The sequence below is a fragment of the Lolium perenne genome, chromosome 3 (genome assembly GCF_019359855.2).
Source record: "Lolium perenne isolate Kyuss_39 chromosome 3, Kyuss_2.0, whole genome shotgun sequence".
Taxonomy (NCBI): Eukaryota; Viridiplantae; Streptophyta; class Magnoliopsida; order Poales; family Poaceae; genus Lolium; species Lolium perenne.
Window position 1 is genome coordinate 194,835,201 of NC_067246.2, and position 19,005 is coordinate 194,854,205.

General features: G+C 44.8%; 1 protein-coding gene across 1 annotated transcript; it reads left to right on the forward strand.

Annotated features, from left to right (window-relative positions):
- The first annotated feature begins 3,245 nt into the window (after nucleotides 1-3,245).
- On the forward strand, nucleotides 3,246-5,213 carry LOC127338473 (MEIOTIC F-BOX protein MOF-like). Its single transcript, XM_071827427.1, has 5 exons — nucleotides 3,246-3,602; nucleotides 3,690-4,277; nucleotides 4,417-4,577; nucleotides 4,683-4,725; nucleotides 5,052-5,213. The coding sequence occupies exons 1-5, from the start codon at nucleotides 3,246-3,248 to the stop codon at nucleotides 5,211-5,213; spliced, it is 1,311 nt and encodes a 436-aa protein (XP_071683528.1).
- The last annotated feature ends 13,792 nt before the right edge of the window (nucleotides 5,214-19,005 follow it).

Below are 19,005 nucleotides of genomic sequence, written 5' to 3' on the forward strand. Positions count from 1 at the left end.
GCAAAGGGCTAAGGACTTAAGGTCCGAGGCTACTGGATGGAGGTCCTGTGACGTACTCCCGAAAATAGCAGAGGGACGTTGGTGGCTTTCGTCCGTCCGATCGCATCCGACCATGCTAGCCCAAACTGCTGGAAAGGGAGCGAAACAGGCCGGCCCAAAGACCAGTACAAGGAATAGGAGACGGAAAGGAGGCTCACTTCACTCGTCATCGCCATCGCCATTCGCTTGCCGGCACTCCCTGATACACGATCGTGGTCAGCTGCACGATGGCGACGAGGCCGCTCTCAACCAGGCCTGTGCGGTGTGTGGCCGCTCTTGTCATGGTCTCCGCACTCCCGCTGCCCTAGTGCACTGGCCGCCTGCACCCGATCGTGCTTGGCTGCATCACGCCATCGAGGTCGTCTCCACCAGGCTCGAGGATGGCCATTGAAGGATCAGAAGTTGATTCGTGGCCATGTTTAACTGAGGTTTGTAACTTTGTATGTGAATTTGGAGAAGGACGTGTTGAATCATTGTACTGTAGTTGCAATGTGAATTTGGAGTAGGACATGGTTAACTGAATGCTGTAATTGATGATCGAATGTGAATCAACAGCTGTTGTGTGAAACTTTTTGAAAATGTAGTACCGCTATGTGAAACTATGTAGAACTCATCATATTTCGAAGGCAAAACTTTATGATTGAATGTGAAACTTTGTGCAACATGCATTATTATGAAAGGAACTGAATGGCAACTGTTGCTCACAACTAAATGGCACCCACGGCTGAACTTAAGGTAGACAAAATGAAAACTTTAAACATAAAATAGTTCCAAAAACAGCAATTTCCTGAATCATAAACTTTTCAAATGTTAACGAAAATCCAAATGTGGATGCCATGTTTAGCTACAGATATATGTCCCACAAATTTCCTAATTTGGCAAATCGAGCATCCAACTTTCCAGAATGTGTCGTACTGGTAGCTAGCACACTTGACATCCTTACTTTACAGGGATCAATCACAGATGAAGTCTTTACTGGGTTGTAGTGAAATATTACCTTTTTTGATGTCATTCAGTTCTAGTTATAGACAATAGCTGCCATTCAGTTTAGTTTGTTATGGGCAATAGTTGCCATTATTTAGTTCAGTTCAAATTCACTTTTGCGGCGTGCCATTTTGTTCAATTAGTTAGCAGCAACGATTTGCATTCAGTTCAGTTCTTTTTTGTGTTGTTTGCTAATTGTAAGCACAAATACAATTCAATGTTTTTTTTTGAGAATACAGTACAACGCAGACGCTCATAAACACGCACGTATAAACATCCCTATGAACGCACGCACACACACCTTACCCCTATGAGCACCTTCGAGGGACTGAGCCGGCATATCTTGAGGTTGACGAAGTCACCACTGGCGCCTCGCTGTTGACGGGCACGTCACCTACCACTGAAAGCATATCGCCGGTTAAATCCTGGAATAAATCCAGGTAAATGCAAACACCCATGCTAGATCTAGGACTTGAACCTAGGTGAACAGGTTTCACCACAAGAGATCTAACCACCAGAGCCAAGCTCTGTTTGCACAATTCAGTGCTATTGGAGCAAACTTTGAACTAATTCAACACACATATGCACTTCTTTCTGATAAATTTGCACATGCACAAAGTTTATTACTAGAACAATCTTTGAACACTCATCTATTCATAACACATGAAGCATTTAAAATCTGTTCAATTTATACACACCAGCCTTTATAATATGTCAGTTTAACACACAGTAATGACTGAAGTTCGTATTCAGTCAAAACACACAGTAGCAATTCTCACTCCTCCGCTTGGAACAACGGCACGGCGACCATGCCAACACTGCTTCCGCTCCGCCGCTTAGAGGAAGCGTCCGGCACCAGCGAAGCGACAACACAGAGGTCGGTTGAATATAAATACAATGCTTAGTCTCTTTCCATCAGTTTGGACTTTTGGTTTAATTGGCTAGTGCAACAATCTTTTATAGTATCGGAGCCAAGAGGTCTCAAGTTCAACACCCTGCTCACGCAGTTTTAAAAATAAAAAGAAAAAAAGATTATGCGGCCCGCTCGGACCCACGCCCCACGCTAAGACTAAAATAGCCTATACGTGAGGGGGGTGTTGAATATAAATACACTGGCTAGTCTCTTTCCATCAGTTCGGACTTTTGGTTCAATTGGCTAGTGCATCAATCTTTCAAGGTCAACATCGGCGACTAGGCCGACCACAGACACGCTCTCCTGCTCCTCCTCTTGGAGGACGCCGTCGACGTGTGCCGGGGCAGCAACAACGCAGAAGCCAAGCGGAATCAGGCACATGCGCTGGTTGAGAGCTTCATCGATGGCATGGTACAACCGGCCACCACTGTAGAGTCAACCCCTAATTGCTGATCGCCTGATCGGTGAAGTGAGGAACTGAGGATCGGAGGGCAGGAGGGGGCAGGACACGCCGGGTCGCCGGCAAGGACCAGTGGACCATGAGGATCGGCTGATCGGGAGGGGAGCAGGCGTGACGCGAGACACGGTGGAAGAACGAAACATCGTGGAAACGCTCTCGATAGCCGATCGGGAATGCAACTGATCGCTCACGGCTGGACTTTTTTGGGCAAAGGATCGATCATGTCTTGTTGGGCCTAGGCTACAGAGAAAACACAAGAAAAGAACTCCCATCAATTTCCCCTTCCCTGCCCGTCGCCGTTCGCTTGTCGCCATGTCCAACTCTACACAGCCCCGTCGATGGCCACGATCGAAGAGATCGATGATCAGGGAACCCAAATTCCAGGGGCCCCCGATTTTATGAAGCCTGGTACGAGCTGCAGCACGCTGTTCCGTCTCTTGTTCGTAGAACTGGGCCTTGGGCCGACCCCATCGCTCTGTTCCCCAGCCATCCGACCTGCTACCGTTGAATAGTCGACGAACGAACGAGATCGATTGACGTCCCTCTGTAGTTGTTTCCACAACGTCAGAGGATCTTGTTCCCCATGCTACAGACTACAGTACGGAGTAGCATAGCATGTCCTTTGATGAAAATAGTCACCAATCAGTTAGTTCAAATAGAAACAAGATAGTCGGTACAGTACGTGTAATCGAGAATGCCTATATAAAAATTCGCAAAAAAAAAAAGCCTATATAAACAAGCAAGGCATATATGTGACCTAACTGCACACAGATAAGCCTTACACACAAATATACCGGCCGCCCCGGCCGGGATACAGATCGAATCGCAGCAGGTTTTGATCAAGTCCCCATGGAGGTGGTGCCCGCCGCCTCCCGTGCCGGCAGGGACCGGCTAAGCGAGCTTCCGGACTGCCTGCTGCACAGTGTGCTGTCGTCCCTCCGTTCCCGGCAGGTGGTGCAGTCCTCCCTGCTGTCTCGCCGGTGGAGGCACCTGTGGCGCTCCGTGCCGTGCCTCGACGTCGACCAGCGGGACTTCCTGTCTGACGAACCGGAGCCGGAGGCGTCCGCCTACAAGGCTCCCGATGTGCGCCTGCACAGCAAGGTGCGGGAGGAGAGGCTCGACCGAGAGCGAGAGATCAAGCGGCAGCGCAGCTTCGAGGACTTCGCCGACGCCATGCTGCTCTTCAACGGCGTGTCGCCTCTCGACGCATGTCGGCTACACGTCGCCCACCGGGATCATCGTACGGGCTTGCACCGGTGGATACGCCGTGGCCTAGCGCGCCATCCGGCGTAGCTCCACGTCGCCTACGACTGCAGATCTAACAACGACGATCTGCTGCTTCCCTTCGACTTTAGGCCGAAGGTCTACGACGCCTACGACTACGACTGCAGATCTAACAACGACGACGATCTGCTGTTTCCCTTCGACTTGGCCTTCGGCTGCGCCAGCGCGCTGCCCATCACCGGCCGTCTAAGAAGGCTGCACCTTTCTGGACTGAAACTATCGCAAAAATTCGCCGACGAACTAAGATCCGAGTGCCCAGTCCTGGAAGACTTGAAGCTCGTCAATTGCAGGTACGACGTCGACTACAGGTTTGGCGGCAGTGTGCCCCCCCGCATCGCCTCCAGCTCCCTTAAGAGATTGCACATCGAGGGGAGCTACAACAGTTACTACAGCTTGAGACAATTAGACGTTCTCGCCCTTCCTGCACTAGTTTCCATGAGCCTCGACAAGATCTTTCAACTGGATATTCAAGATTATGCTCTGCCGTCCCTCGCCGTGGCATCCATCGCAGACCCGGATAAGTATGCAGGCAAATACCGTTTCTTGAAGTCGCTGCGCAAAGCCAGAGTCTTGGAGCTCCGGAGTTTTACCACGGTGGTGAGTGAATCAAGACCTAACTTCATCTTCGTCCTTTTGCTTCCTGCCATCCTCATGATCTCGTAACAGCATTGTAAATTGCAGAGAGCTTTGTAATAAAATCTTTCGGTTGTTTTATGGGTCTGAATTTAAATTTTAGGGATTGCTCGAGGATGAACCCGAAGGATTGCGCAACTTCCGTAACCTCAGGACCTTGATCCTGATAGAATGTGAAATTGGAGATAGATGCCAGATGGTGAGGTACATCTTAGAGAACGTCCCGAATTTGGAGAGACTTGTGCTGCAAGATTGCAAGGTCCTGTATCTCTTTTGCCAATTGTCTAATGAATATAATGCTCCTATATTTGTTCTTTGCAAGGGAACAAATATCTTATACTAGCACAATGTTTCTGGTCCTGCAAACAGATCTCAGGGCATTGTAGGGGACAATCAGCTTCCAGTTGGTGCGGTACATCATTCCACGGTTGCCAAAACCTCAGCTCGATACGAGTCAAATATGAAGGTCATGATGTCCCTCTCGTGCTTGTTGATGTCTTGACGGAAATCGCAAAGGATGTTGTTAGGACACACCACGGCAAGAGAAATTATGTTTCGTGGCATGACTGGATGAGCAGTGTCGTTGGGTGGCAAAAGAATTTCCTCAGACAGGTTTGGTCTTGGCTCACATTCCCTAGCTTAATTAATTTTGCTTCTCGATTGAATTGCCCAGCTCCAGCCTCCCTCCATCCCGCCTAAGCTAGCATATTAATTCCTGCTGCTCTTTTGGCCTTGCAGCGATATGGTGCCGCCGCTTCTGCCGCCGCCGTCGAGTCGCACAACTCTTTCTCTGACGAGGAGCACGAGTCCTATGTGTGGAAGCACCGCGCGGGAAAGAAACATGACAGGGACTGCGCCGTCAAGGCACGCCGTAGGGCGGCTCACCTAGCCCGACGCTGAAGTGCTCGTACGTTGGCAGGGTGGACAAGGTGGCGTCTACCAAAGCTGATCGCTCTAGTCTACTCCGTTCCGCGTGGACAGACCCCAAAGAGAATGCCGTGCATTCTGGATCCATATGACATCCAACCGATATTGGATTTTTTTTTCTTTCAATACCAGCATGTCGTGATTTTTATATGCTCAAAATGAAACTGGGTTTGCAATAGTCCTCTATGTTTTCGTGCCATGGCATCTTATAATTTCTTCATGATAGAACATCATTTCTTCATGCAACTGAACAGTTTCTATTGTGTGAGTTATGACAATACGGATGTGATAGGCAAGATTTTTATTCTCCGGAGCAGACACTCACATACATACGCATGCACTCACCCGTGTGAAAGTATGCACAACCTACCTCTATGACCATCTATAGGTCGGATCATGAGATCGACACAGTCATCACAAAAACCTTGCTATCAACAGATCGAACGTCAACCTCCACTGAAATATTCCGACTTTATGCGTGTTAAATCTGGGACTTCAGCTCTAAGAGGTTAGGGTACAACCATCCTACTAACCAGCCAACCTTAGGTTGAATCTTGTGATAGAGAACACTTATTTACTTGGTTTTGCTAATTATCAACCCATTGAGATTTTACTAAATCTTAGTGGAGCCACAAACAGTTGGAGCGTACCATTGACTCGCGCTACTATAAAGTTGCACATGCAACTAGCCATTTTTTTTTTACAAAATGCTTTAGATGTTGTTAACACGGATTCGATAGCCCGCGGGTGGACATATTTACGGGGAATCTAACAGCACCGAGATTGCCACTTCTCGAAATCTGAAGTAAGACAAGTACACTGGTGATGCACCACAACGACAAAGTCTCCTCCGACACTAGGCCTCTTCATCGATTCACAAAACTGATTGGGGTTATAGTGCTTTCTCTCCTCCTGCGAGAGTGAGCATCTACGACAGCTGTTGCAGATTCCTTAATGTTAGTTTTTAGTGCAGGAAACGGATTATAGTATCTAGGAACCTAGAGAATATGTATTTAATATATTAGTTGAATGCCCGTGCATTGCTACAGAATAAAATAATAAATAGGTAGACACAAACATAAGTGATGAGGACATCCCTACTACACTACTACCTCCGTCATTGCAAGATGAAGACGATGTTGTTGTGAAGCTCAAGTCCAATGAAGTCGGGATTGGACCAATGACACGAGCTCGTGCGAAGCTACTCAAACAACAGGTGAACTTGTTCCTAAGTAATACTTTGATCGATGAGAACTTTATACTGCCTAAGTCCTATTACTTATGTATGATCAGGTATGAGGAGGGAGCAAGCATCGCACGAGGAGGAGAGGAGCAGCTAGACGTGAAGCTGGACATGGAGCTGGCCATGAAGCTGGACAAGAAGACATCCCATGGAAGCGCGAGAGAGGAGAGGGAGGCATGCGCGAGGGGAGAAGACGAAGTCCAGTCCGGCGCCAGGCCCGGTCTGACCGGCCGCCACGCCGGCGGGCCCGGTCCCAGGCCCGGTTCAACCGGGCGCCTGACCGGCCCAGCCCGGCGCCGACCGGATCCACAGCTGGTGCTAGCCGGGCACTATCCAGTATGCCCGGAACCATAGCCCGGTCACCACCTGGCGCCAGGCCCGGTTTCAACTGGCCTGACCCGGTCCCAGGCCCGGTCGACCGGCTCCTGAGCCGGCCGTGTCTGAGTCTGTCTCGACCAGATCCCGATCTGGGTCGGTTATTTTTGTATTTTCTCGAACCCTGGTCGTTCTGAACCGCTATATAAGTGCCCAGGACGCCCCCAAATGAGGTTTAGACCACGTTTAAGATAAATCCTAGTTCATAGTTGATTGCTTTGCAACTCTATTGATTCCCTACACCATATTGCATTGATCTGGTGTAAACTCTGAAAGTCTTGTGTGATCTGTTGTTCCATTGGGAATTAGACGATTGCAACTTACCGCTTCGTGGTCAGCGGCTACGTGCGCAAGTGTGTTGAGTTACGAATATCTTGCAGGGTTGAGAGCTGTTGCATTGGCAACAGGGACCAATCAAGAGATCTCGTTGCGGCATAAAAGTTATCATCCACTCTTCATCAAGTTATCTCCGTTGTGTTCATCCCGTGATCATCATCACCACCATTTCTTACTAAGAAGATCGGGCCACCCCATATCATCTTGGTATCAGATTTCAGTGTTTCCTCGGTAAGCCATCCACAATCCACCCCATAGTTGAGTTGTGAGTGTTTCCTATCCAGAAAAAGCCAAAAATATTAGGGTTAGGGTTTGCCATAGCCTTAGATTGCACTAATTTCGAGTTTTAGTTGCTTTTCGTAATTGTTTTTGCGTATCTTTTTCTTCAATCTAGTATTGTTAGGGTTTGTGTCTCCGCTTTCATCTAGAGTCAGTTTTTGTTGCTCCGAGTCCACATAGCATACAGTGTGTTTGTCCAAACCATAGCCACAACCTTTCGATATAAGTGACTAGGAACTTCCCCAGAAGATACTAGTTTTACCGCTCGACAGGCTGCTCATTAGGGTTTTGGTGCTTTGCATTATCTGTTGGCCATGTTATCAAGGAGTTGAGTCATAAAATCAAAAAAACAAAAGTGAAAATTGAGAAGAAGCAAAAAGAGCTACATAGCTGCGCGTGATAAAAATAAAATCCAAAAAGAAAAGTGAAGTGCTAGTAGAAGGCCTAAGTTTTTCTTTAATTGCACCCGTAGTTGAGCAATCTTGTGCATGTCCCGTTGAGATTTGCTAGCGTCTCTCGAGTGCATTGCAATCTTTCATCCATATAGTTGCATTGCCACATTTATCACCTTGTGTGAGTATCATTGGTTGTCTACGGTCAGGGCTAGAGCTTGTTATTGGTGCAAATAGGTAGCCCACCTACAGCCCCACATGTATCCTGCTTTGTCGTGTGATTGTTCTTATACTCTTGATATTCGCTTCGCTACATTCGTGCACTAGTCATCACTACAAGTGGTAAGCAATACTAATTTACTTTGGAGCGGTAAGATTTTCTTTTCTTTTCAGTTTTGAGTGAGTTGTGAGAGTACCACCACATATATTTGTTTTAGTGCACTAACCTACTAACCATGTCTTCTAGTGATGAGAAAATTGTTAACCAGAAAAACAAGGATGCCGCTGATGTGATGACATGGAGGGAGTATGAAGCTCTTTGTAATGAGATGCGACGTGAATTCCGCACTCAGGATGATGAACTTAGGGGGACTGTTCAGGGGATCTCCCAGAAGCTGGATGCTACTAATGAGACCGTCACCACAATGCAAGATCAAATGACGGATATCCAGCGCAGTCTTCAAGTTTTGCAGCTAGCTGTTGATAATCTCACCCAACAACAGCAACAAGAAGTAGAAGACCCTGATCTTCAGGATGAAGCACCTGGCATCGGTCGTGGTGCTGTACATGGTAACCGCGGTCGTGGTTTTGCTGAACTCGGATGCCATGGTCGTGGGTTTGAGGAAGAAGATGGATTGGGTAAGCCCAAGTTCACGATACCCAAATTTGAAGGAGGTGCTGATGTTGAAGAATATCTCTCTTGGGAGCTGAAGATTGAGAAGTTATGGCGCTTACATAATTACACTGAAGATAGGAAGATCAAGCTTGCTTCTTCCGAATTTGATGGTTATGCATTGCGTTGGTGGGATGGACTTGTGTGTGCTCGTGAAGAAGATGGTGAGCTGCCTATTATCACATGGCGTGCTATGAAGGCGGCAATACAAGCTCGTTTCGTGCCCACTAATTATTTGTGATCTATATATGAAAGTTGACCCTATTGAGACAAGGTGTGAAGACTGTTGATACTTATTTCATGGAGATGGAGATGCTTATGCAGTGTGGCCATGTTCGTGAGTCACTTGAGATGACAATGTAGCATTTTCTCAATGGTTTGAAGTATGATATCAAAGGCATTGTTCATCATTACAATTACACCACTATGAATAAGTTACTACATCATGCAAGAGAAGCTGAATCACAGTTGGCTGAAGAAGCACAAGTTAAGGGTCATGCTACGGGAGCTGGGAGCTTGATACGTCTCCAACGTATCGATAATTTCTTATGTTCCATGCCACTTTATTGATGATACCTACATGTTTTATGCATACTTTATGTCATATTTATGCATTTTCCGGCACTAACCTATTAACGAGATGCTGAAGAGCCAGTTGCTGTTTTCTGCTGTTTTTGGTTTCAGAAATCCTAGTAAGGAAATATTCTCGGAATTGGACGAAATCAACGCCCAGGATCTTATTTTTCCACGAAGCTTCCAGAACACCGGGGAAGAAACGAAGTGGGGCGATGAGGCGCCGACACAACAGGGCGGCGCGGCCCACCCCTTGGCCGTGCGGCCCTGGTGTGTGGGGCCCTCGCGTCGCCCCTTGACCTACCTCTCCGACTATAAGAAGCCTTCGTCGATAATATTTCCAGTACCGAGAGCCACGATACGGAAAACCTTCCAGATACGCCGCCGCCGCCAATCCCATCTCGGGGGATTCAAGAGATCGCCTCCGGCACCCTGCCGGAGAGGGGAATCATCTCCCGGAGGACTCTTCACCGCCATGGTCACCTCCGGAGTGATGAGTGAGTAGTTCACCCCTGGACTATGGGTCCATAGCAGTAGCTAGATGGTCGTCTTCTCCTAATTGTGCTTCATTGTTGGATCTTGTGAGCTGCCTAACATGATCAAGATCATCTATCTGTAATACTATATGTTGTGTTTGTTGGGATCTGATGAATAGAGAATACTATGCTATGTTGATTATCAATCTATTATCTATGTGTTGTTTATGATCTTGCATGCTCTCCGTTATTAGTAGAGGCTCTGGCCAAATTTTTGCTCTTAACTCCAAGAGGGAGTATTTATGCTCGATAGTGGGTTCATGCCTCCATTAAATCTGGGACAGTGACAAAAAGTTCTAAGGTTGTGGATGTGCTGTTGCCACTAGGGATAAAACATCGATGCTATGTCTAAGGATGTAGTTGTTGATTACATTACGCAACATACTTAATGCAATTGTATGTTGTTTGCAACTTAATACTGGAAGGGGTTCGGATGATAACCTGAAGGTGGACTTTTTAGGCATAGATGCATGCTGGATAGCGGTCTATGTACTTTGTCGTAATGCCCAATTAAATCTCACTATACTCATCATATCATGTATGTGCATGGTCATGCCCTCTTTATTTGTCAATTGCCCAACTGTAATTTGTTCACCCAACATGCTTATTCTTATCGGAGAGACGCCTCTAGTGAACTGTGGACCCCGGTCCATTCTTTTAATCGAATACAATCTACTGCAATACTTGTTCTACTGTTTTCTGCAAACAATCATCATCCACACTATACATCTAATCCTTTGTTACAGCAAGCCGGTGAGATTGACAACCTCACTGTCACGTTGGGGCAAAGTAAATTGGTTGTGTTGTGCAGGTTCCACGTTGGCGCCGGAATCCCTGGTGTTGCGCCGCACTACACTTCGCCGCCATCAACCTTCAACGTGCTTCTTGACTCCTACTGGTTCGATAAACCTTGGTTTCTAACTGAGGGAAACTTACTGCTGTACGCATCACACCTTCCACTTGGGGTTCCCAACGGTCGCGTGCTGTACGCGTGTCAAGCTAAATTTCTGGCGCCGTTGCCGGGGAGATCAAGACACGCTGCAAGAGGAGTCTCCACCTCCAATCTCTTTACTTTGTTTTTGTCTTGCTTTATTTTATTTACTACTTTGTTTGCTGCACTAAATCAAAATACAAAAAAATTAGTTGCTAGTTTTACTTTATTTACTGTCTTGTTTGCATTCTCCATATTAAAAACACAAAAAAATTAGTTACTTGCATTTACTTTACTTATTTCATCATGTTTCCTCCTAATTTTACTTTAAAAGTTATACCAGTGGGACAAGGGTCTATAATTGGAAGAGATAATATAGAAGAATTTTTCACCCATGTTAGTATGCACGAAGATCTTGAAGATATACCCCTGGCAAAAGATGTCCCTACTTATGAAGATGCCTGTAATGTCCCAGGTTTAGAGGCGATCGAGGGGTAGATTTTAGAATGGGATGTGCATTGCATTGTAATTTACGGGGAAATTTCGCGCTTTTAAAACAAAACTGCATCGAAGGGGGACAGGTTTCTCTCTCGACACCTTACAGGGTTAGGGTTTCGAGAGTGCGATGAACTTGTTCCTACTTATCTAAATTAGGGTTTTGAGAAGAGAGAAGTGATATTGCATTGAAATCTTAAGTTGCATGATTGAATTACAAGTTAAGTTGTTTGAATGAATTCAAACCAAATTTGAATTTGAATTTCAAATTCAAACATCAAATGGTTATCACATAATTCAAACTTGAGATGATTTATTAAACAATTATCATTAATCAAGAATATGAATAATAAAACACTTAGACAAAGCTCATTAGAGAGAAACTTGAGCTTTATTGATATTCACACAAAATACAATGTCAATTACAATATCCAGAATTGAAATATGAATTTACAACACAATACAAGAATTGAAGAAATAGAAAAAGAAAAAGGAAAATTACAAGTTAATGAAATGTCCTAAACTACACAAAATAATCTTCTTGAAAAGCTTGATCCAGATGATCTTGATCTTCATCTTGATCAGCATATTGTCCCCGCACACACACATAAAGATCAAACAAGGATTAAGCCAAGTGGCAAAGCCACTTGGCAAGTTAGCAAATAAAATGAGATGGAAAGGATATGAACAAGGTTCAGCCGAGCTGATCCATCTCACAACCAGAACCAAGTCCAAGTGCACAGCATCAGCACACACACACAGCTAGGCTGCTCACACAGCAGTGTGCATGCAGCACACCACACACATAGCTGGTGAGTCACCAACAGGCTGCCAGGCCTTGTTGTCGACCAGAGAAGGAATAGGAGATCATATAAAGCCTCCACAGTAAACCCTAGCCTTGCCATCGACAGGATTACACTGGTAAGTCACCAGGAACCAAGAACAGTCAAGAACAGCTAGAACAGGAAGAACAGCTTCACTGTTCAACCTGCTCCATAACACCATAGAATCAAATCAAGCTTCACAAGCTCACCAGGAGGAGCAGGGCAAGCACATCAACCAAAAGATCAACACAGCAGCTAATCCTCTGCACCAACCACAAATCTTGGAGCTGGAGTGAGGTATACCAGAAAAGCATGAGCAAACCATGGTTTTGCTCATAATTAAGCATGTGCATATGTCACAGAAGCAAAAGAGGGTAGAAACCCTATGTGTGAGTCATCATATGGCTAACAGCCAATTGATGCAAGTAAAGACAGAGAGAAACCAATAGGAAGTCACCTGGGAACATTGATTATGCCAAAACAATGGCATAACCAAAGATATCCAACAAGGTAATGATCCTACATAGTTAGCCAGAATTACTTAGCACCTACAGCTAGCTAAGGCCATCAGACATTAGACAAATCCTTATCTATTTGATTTCAACATCAAAAGCTACTGGCAATCCAACAAAAGGATCAACCAGAAAGCATCCAGTGAGCCACAATAAGCCAACAAGAGGGGAGCTACCCAAAAGCAGTATATGATTACTGCTAGGGTCACCTCAACCACACAACCAATCCAAACAGTTAAGCCTTGCACAAATATCATCACCCAGATGGGTTCAAAGGGGGCTAGGGTACCCAACCAAGGGTTGGCATCCATCTAGCTCTATCAAATTCATTGAAATGATCATTACTACTCAGCAGTTCACATCATTTATCCACTTAATCAACGAAGGCAACACAGATAAATGATATCAATAACTAAATCATGAAACAGACACTTGCAAATGATCCAGTGGATCACTGCAAGCAACAGCAGACACTGGATCAGGCAAAGCCTACACTAGCACAAGTGCATGTGTCACACAGACACCAGAATGAGCACCAGATAGGCACAGACAGAAGCATAACAATTAATCATCAAGCAACTGTTGATCATATGCTCACCAGAGCTTGCTAACACTTGATTCAGATGGCTATAGGCAAGCATAGCACCAGAAATGAGCCAGCTACTGAAGAATTACACCCAAGACTTAACTGAATAAACAGATACTGAAGTAATAATCATATGATTGTATCCAGAAGCACATCAAAGGCTTGATGAACCACTGGATCTTGCTAAACAAATAAAGCACTTATCACTAATCACTGAATCATACAGTTAAGCCAACAGCAATGCTCAATTGAGCATGCTCTTGAATTTTGAGCACAAGGAACAGCACACCATTGCTCTGGCACTTGCAAAATTGCAAGTAATACACACAGAACTCAAGCCAGAGCAGCATACATGAATACACTTGATATCTGGCAAGCTTATTAACAAGAACAGAGGCACAGAGATAGAGCTAGACAAGGAATGCAATCATAGCCAGCACTAAAACTAGAAATCCTTGCACAGAGGCATGGCAGGGCTGCACACAGCAGTAACATAAGCTTGGCATGGTCCTGGCAGCTATGGCCAAGACCATCAGATACAACAGCAACTCATGAACAGGCAAGCAAGGCACAACAGCAGAGCATGAGCACGGCTGGCCTCTCCACGAGGAGGAGAAGCTGTGACTAGAGCTAAGGGAGGAGGAAGAAGAACAGGCACAAGAGAGAGAGGGAAAGGTGGCGAACGTACCCGGGGTCGAGCAGGCAGACACAACCATGGCGGCCACGGCGGCACACGCCAGGGCGCGGCGGCGCCATGCCAAGCCAAGCCATGGCGGCGCCACAGCACCACCCACACCATGGCAGCGCAGCCACGGTGGCGTCATCACGCCAGGAGCTCTGGGAGCCGCGGGATCACGCGGATCCCGTAACCCTAGCCATGGCGAAGAGGATCGAGGACGAGCGGGAGCAGCGTCTGCTCCAGATCGATGCGGATGGAAAGGATCGCCGTCACATGGCGGTTCGATTGCGCCCCATGGCGAGGGCCATGGCGGCCGAAGACCGCCGGAATCGGCCGGCGACGGCGAGGGCGACGCAGGTCGCCAGAGAGAAAGGGGATTAGGGTTACGTCGAGGCGGCGCGAGGTGGGGAGTGAGTGGGCGACCGCTCGGGTCGGTTGGACCCGAGCTGGTCTAACCCAACCCGCTGGGCTCCACTGACAGGTGGGCCCAGGGGCAATTGTGACATTTCATAAATCCATTAAAACCAGAAACTTTGAAATTAAGTAAAAATTGTTTAAAAGCTCTAAAAAAAATAATTAAAAATATGTAAACTAATCAGCATAAAATTCTCTATCTAAATAAAATATCAAAGAGAATTTTTGAAGACAATTAAGAATAAGTCTCAATTTGATGATTTAAATAATCATTTAAATCACACCTAATATTTTCAATAATAAAAATAAGTCCATTATTGCATTTGGACTTTAAAAACACCTTGACAACATTTCAAGGATTGTATTTACCCTAAATTAAGTATCTCCAAATTATTCTTAGTATTAACCTCTCACATAAAATGATAAGACATCGGAAAGGGGGGAACAAACCCTAAAAATGGAAAGCATGCATAATTGCTTCTTTAACCATTGCCCTTATCGGACAATGATGCTATTTTTCAGAAACAGAGGACAAGAGTCAGTCCACACCATCCAACTGCAAAACTTTGCAGTGTTCAGGCAAGTTCATCACTTGCTCATGTCATTTGAGTATCTTTATCAAATTACTTGCAAAGTACTATGATTATCACTATTGCATAAAAACCAAAACCACTATTTTCATAACTATGAATATGACTATGTGGTGGGCAATGGAACCATGGATTGTGTTGATATGGTGAAGGTTCCATTGCAAGGGTTTATATCCATCTAGGATTAAACAACAAATGTCTTGATGATTCTTGTGCCGTAATACCCGTGTTAACCATAAGATCCGGAGTGGGACGGAGTAGTCAAAAGTGTTTCCACCTCTCGTTCATCAACGGATGCGCTTTACCGTAGACACTTGTATCTGTCAGGGCAAGCGGTTGGCTGGGGAAGCCTTAAGTCCCCACGGCATAGTCCGTAGACACTTGTCGCTCGAAGAACAAGCGGTTGGCTGGGGAAGCCTTAAGTCCCCACGGTATTGCGGTCTATGATGGGTTGCAGCTACCGGCGAAGGAGTTTGGTTAACGAGTCCCAAACTGTTGTCGTGGTCGGGGTCCACCCGTGAGTGGGAATAATGGGACCGGCGAGGACCCAGGGTCGGGGCATGCAACAAAGGGTGGGTGCTCGAGGTAGCTGAGGAACATGATTGGCTAGACCTTATACCGGGCCTCACACCATAGGAAGTGTGGACGGGAGAGCTGCCCGGTTGGCACCAAGGTTAAGATCTCTTATGGGTAAAGCAACACACCTCTGCAGAGTGTAAAGAACTGTGACCTGTCACTCCCTGTTCCGGGATATGGAACTGCGAACGCGGCCGGAAAGGAGCTCCATGAAGTTCTAGTAAACCGGTGAAGGCTGACGGACATAGCTCTTTGGAATAAAAGCCATCTATTGAAGAAATGTTTATCAAAACCTGCATTGGTATTAGACTTTCTGGTCTAATATCGTAGCTAGTGCATTAAACACCTCTTATCTATAATGAACTTGTTGAGTACGCTCGTACTCATCCCAATCTTAAATCCCTTGCTTAGATTGTCTGAATCGTCTGGAGGAGGACTACGACAATAATGAAGGAGTCGAGATCATCGGCTATGAAGAACCAGACCTCTCTGGAGGTATTGAAGGCGTAGACTATCTCATAGTCTACGGAACCGGGGAGGCTTCCGGAGGAGATCAAGCCTAGAATCATCTAGTAGTAGTAGTAGTCGAGCAGCCCGAACTCTTAATACTAGCTGCTCGAGAGAATAAATGTACAACTTAATGAGACATCTATATTGTAAGCTAAGTTGGGTTCGCCTCGAACCCAGGAGTATTCCTCTTAGGACCCAAGAGGAGCTCCGAGACGATATGTGTATGATGTTTGTAATATTAAATGAATGAGTTATGGACCTGCTATGTTCTGTTGTACTACTCTGAGGGATGTAATATTTGCGGAATGGTACTTCGTGAATGTTATATCAACGACTGGCATACTACAACATGCAGTGGTATGCAGGGTCACCACAATGCCTCTGCTTGTTTGGTACGCATGATGGAAGCTAGATTTATTAGTCTCAACCCCATGATACAACACATGTTTCTTACACTTTCTGATATGGATAGGGGAGAGAAGAGAGATTTTGTTTTAAAAGTCCTTGTTAGAGAATTTGCGGATATAGCTAAAGAAGCTAGAAAAGTTTTTATTAAGCATAAGAGGCTTGGTATGTTCACCGATTTTAAAAGAATACTTGAAAAGATGGATATGGATAGAATTAAATACACTAATAATGTTAATGATGGTGGGGAGATTAAAGCACCAATACCTTGTAAGCTCCTAGCAATGCATGAAGCTCTAGATGATAATTATGCTTGGCTTGTTCCTGAAAATTTGTTTGATGAGAGTAGCAAACCCAAGATTAATGAAAAGAGAGCCTCTGAAACTTATGTATCCAAAATACAATGCATGGTTGAGAAAACTCCAAACCCCGCTGTAGATGCTTCGTCTCTTGATAACACTTGATATACACTTTCTGCGCCTAGCTGAAAGGCGTTAAAGAAAAGCGCTTATGGGAGACAACCCATGTTTTTACTACTGCACTTTTGTTTTATATTTGAGTCTTGGAAGTTGTTACTACTGTATCAACCTCTCCTTATCTTAGTTTTGTTGCATTGTTGTGCCAAGTAAAGTCTTTGATAGTAAGGTTCATACTAGATTTGGATTACTGCGCAGAAACAGATTTCTTTGCTGTCACGAATCTAGGCCTAATTCTCTGTAGGTAACTCAGAAAAATATGCCAATTTACGTGAGTGATCCTCAGATATGTCCGCAACTTTAATTCAATTTGAGAATTTTCATTTGAGAAAGTCTGGTGCCTCAATAAAATTCGTCTTTACGTACTGTTCTGTTTTGACAGATTCTGCCTTTTATTTCGCATTGCCTGTTTTGCTATGCTTGATGGATTTTTCTATTCCATTAACTTTCAGTAGCTTTGTGCAATGTCCAGAAGTGTTAAGAATGATTATGTCACCTCTTAACATGTGAATTTTGATTATGCACTAACCCTCTAATGAGTTGTTTTGAGTTTGGTGTGGAGGAAGTTTTCAAGGATCAAGAGAGGGAGATGATACAATATGATCAAGGAGAGTGAAAGCTCTAAGCTTGGGGATGCTCCGGTGGTTCACCCCTGCATATTTCAAGAATACTCAAGCGTCTAAGCTTGGGGATGCCCAAGGCATCCCCTTCTTCATCGACAACATTATCAGGTTCCTCTAGTGAAACTATATTTTTATTCCATCACATCTTATGCACTTTGCTTGGAGCGTCGGTTTGTTTTTGTTTTTGTTTTGTTTGAATAAAATGGATCCTAGCATTCATTGTGTGGGAGAGAGACACGCTCCGCTGTTGCATATGGACAAATATGTCCTTAAGCTTTACTCATAGTGTTCATGGCGAAGGTTGAATCTTCTTCGGTAAATTGTTATATGGTTGGAAACGGGAAATGCTACATGTAGTAATTGGTAGAATGTCTTGAATAATTTGATACTTGGTAATTGTTGTGCTCATGTTTAAGCTCTTGCATCATATACTTTGCACCTATTAATGAAGAAATACATAGAGCTTGCTAAAATTTGGTTTGCATAATTGGTCTCTCTAAGGTCTAGATAATTTCTAGTAAGAGTTTGAACAACAAGGAAGACGGTGTAGAGTCTTATAATGTTTACAATATGTCTTTTATATGAGTTTTGCTGCACCGCTTCATACTTGTGTTTGTTTCAAATAAACTTGCTAGCCTAAGCCTTGTATCGATAGGGAATACTTCTCATGCATCCAAAATCCTTGAGCCAAACACTATGCCACTTGTGTCCACCATACCTACCTACTACATGGTATTTCTCCGCCATTCCAAAGTAAATTGCTTGAGTGCTACCTTTAAATTTCTATCCTCTACCTTTGCAATATATAGCTCATGGGACAAATAGCCTAAAAACTATTGTGGTATTGAATATGTACTTATGCACTTTATCTCTTATTAAGTTGCTTGTTGTGCGATAACCATGTTCCTGGGGACGCCATCAACTACTCTTTGTTGAATATCATGTGAGTTGCTATGCATGTCCGTCTTGTCTGAAGTAAGGGTGATTTACCATGAGTTGAATGGTTTGAGCATGCATACTGTTAGAGAAGAACATTGGGCCGCTAACTAAAGCCATGATCCATGGTGGAAGTTTCAGTTTTGGACAAATATCCTCAATCTCATATGAGAAAATTAATAATTGTTGAATGCTTAAGCATTAAAGAGGAGTCCATTATCTGTTGTCTATGTTGTCCCGGTATGGATGTCTAAGTTGAGAATAATCAAAAGCGAGAAATCCAATGCGAGCTTTCTCCTTAGACCTTTGTACAGGCGGCATAGAGGTACCCCTTTGTGACACTTGGTTAAAACATATGTATTGTAGTGATAACCCAGGTAATCCGAGCTAATTAGGACAAGGTGCGGGCACTATTAGTGTACTGTGCATGAGGCTTGCAACTTGTAGGATATAATTTACATAACACATATGCTTTATTACTACCGTTGACAAAATTCTTTCTTGTTTTCAAAACCAAAGCTCTAGCACAAATATAGCAATCGATGCTTCCCTCTGCGAAGGGCCTTTCTTTTACTTTTATGT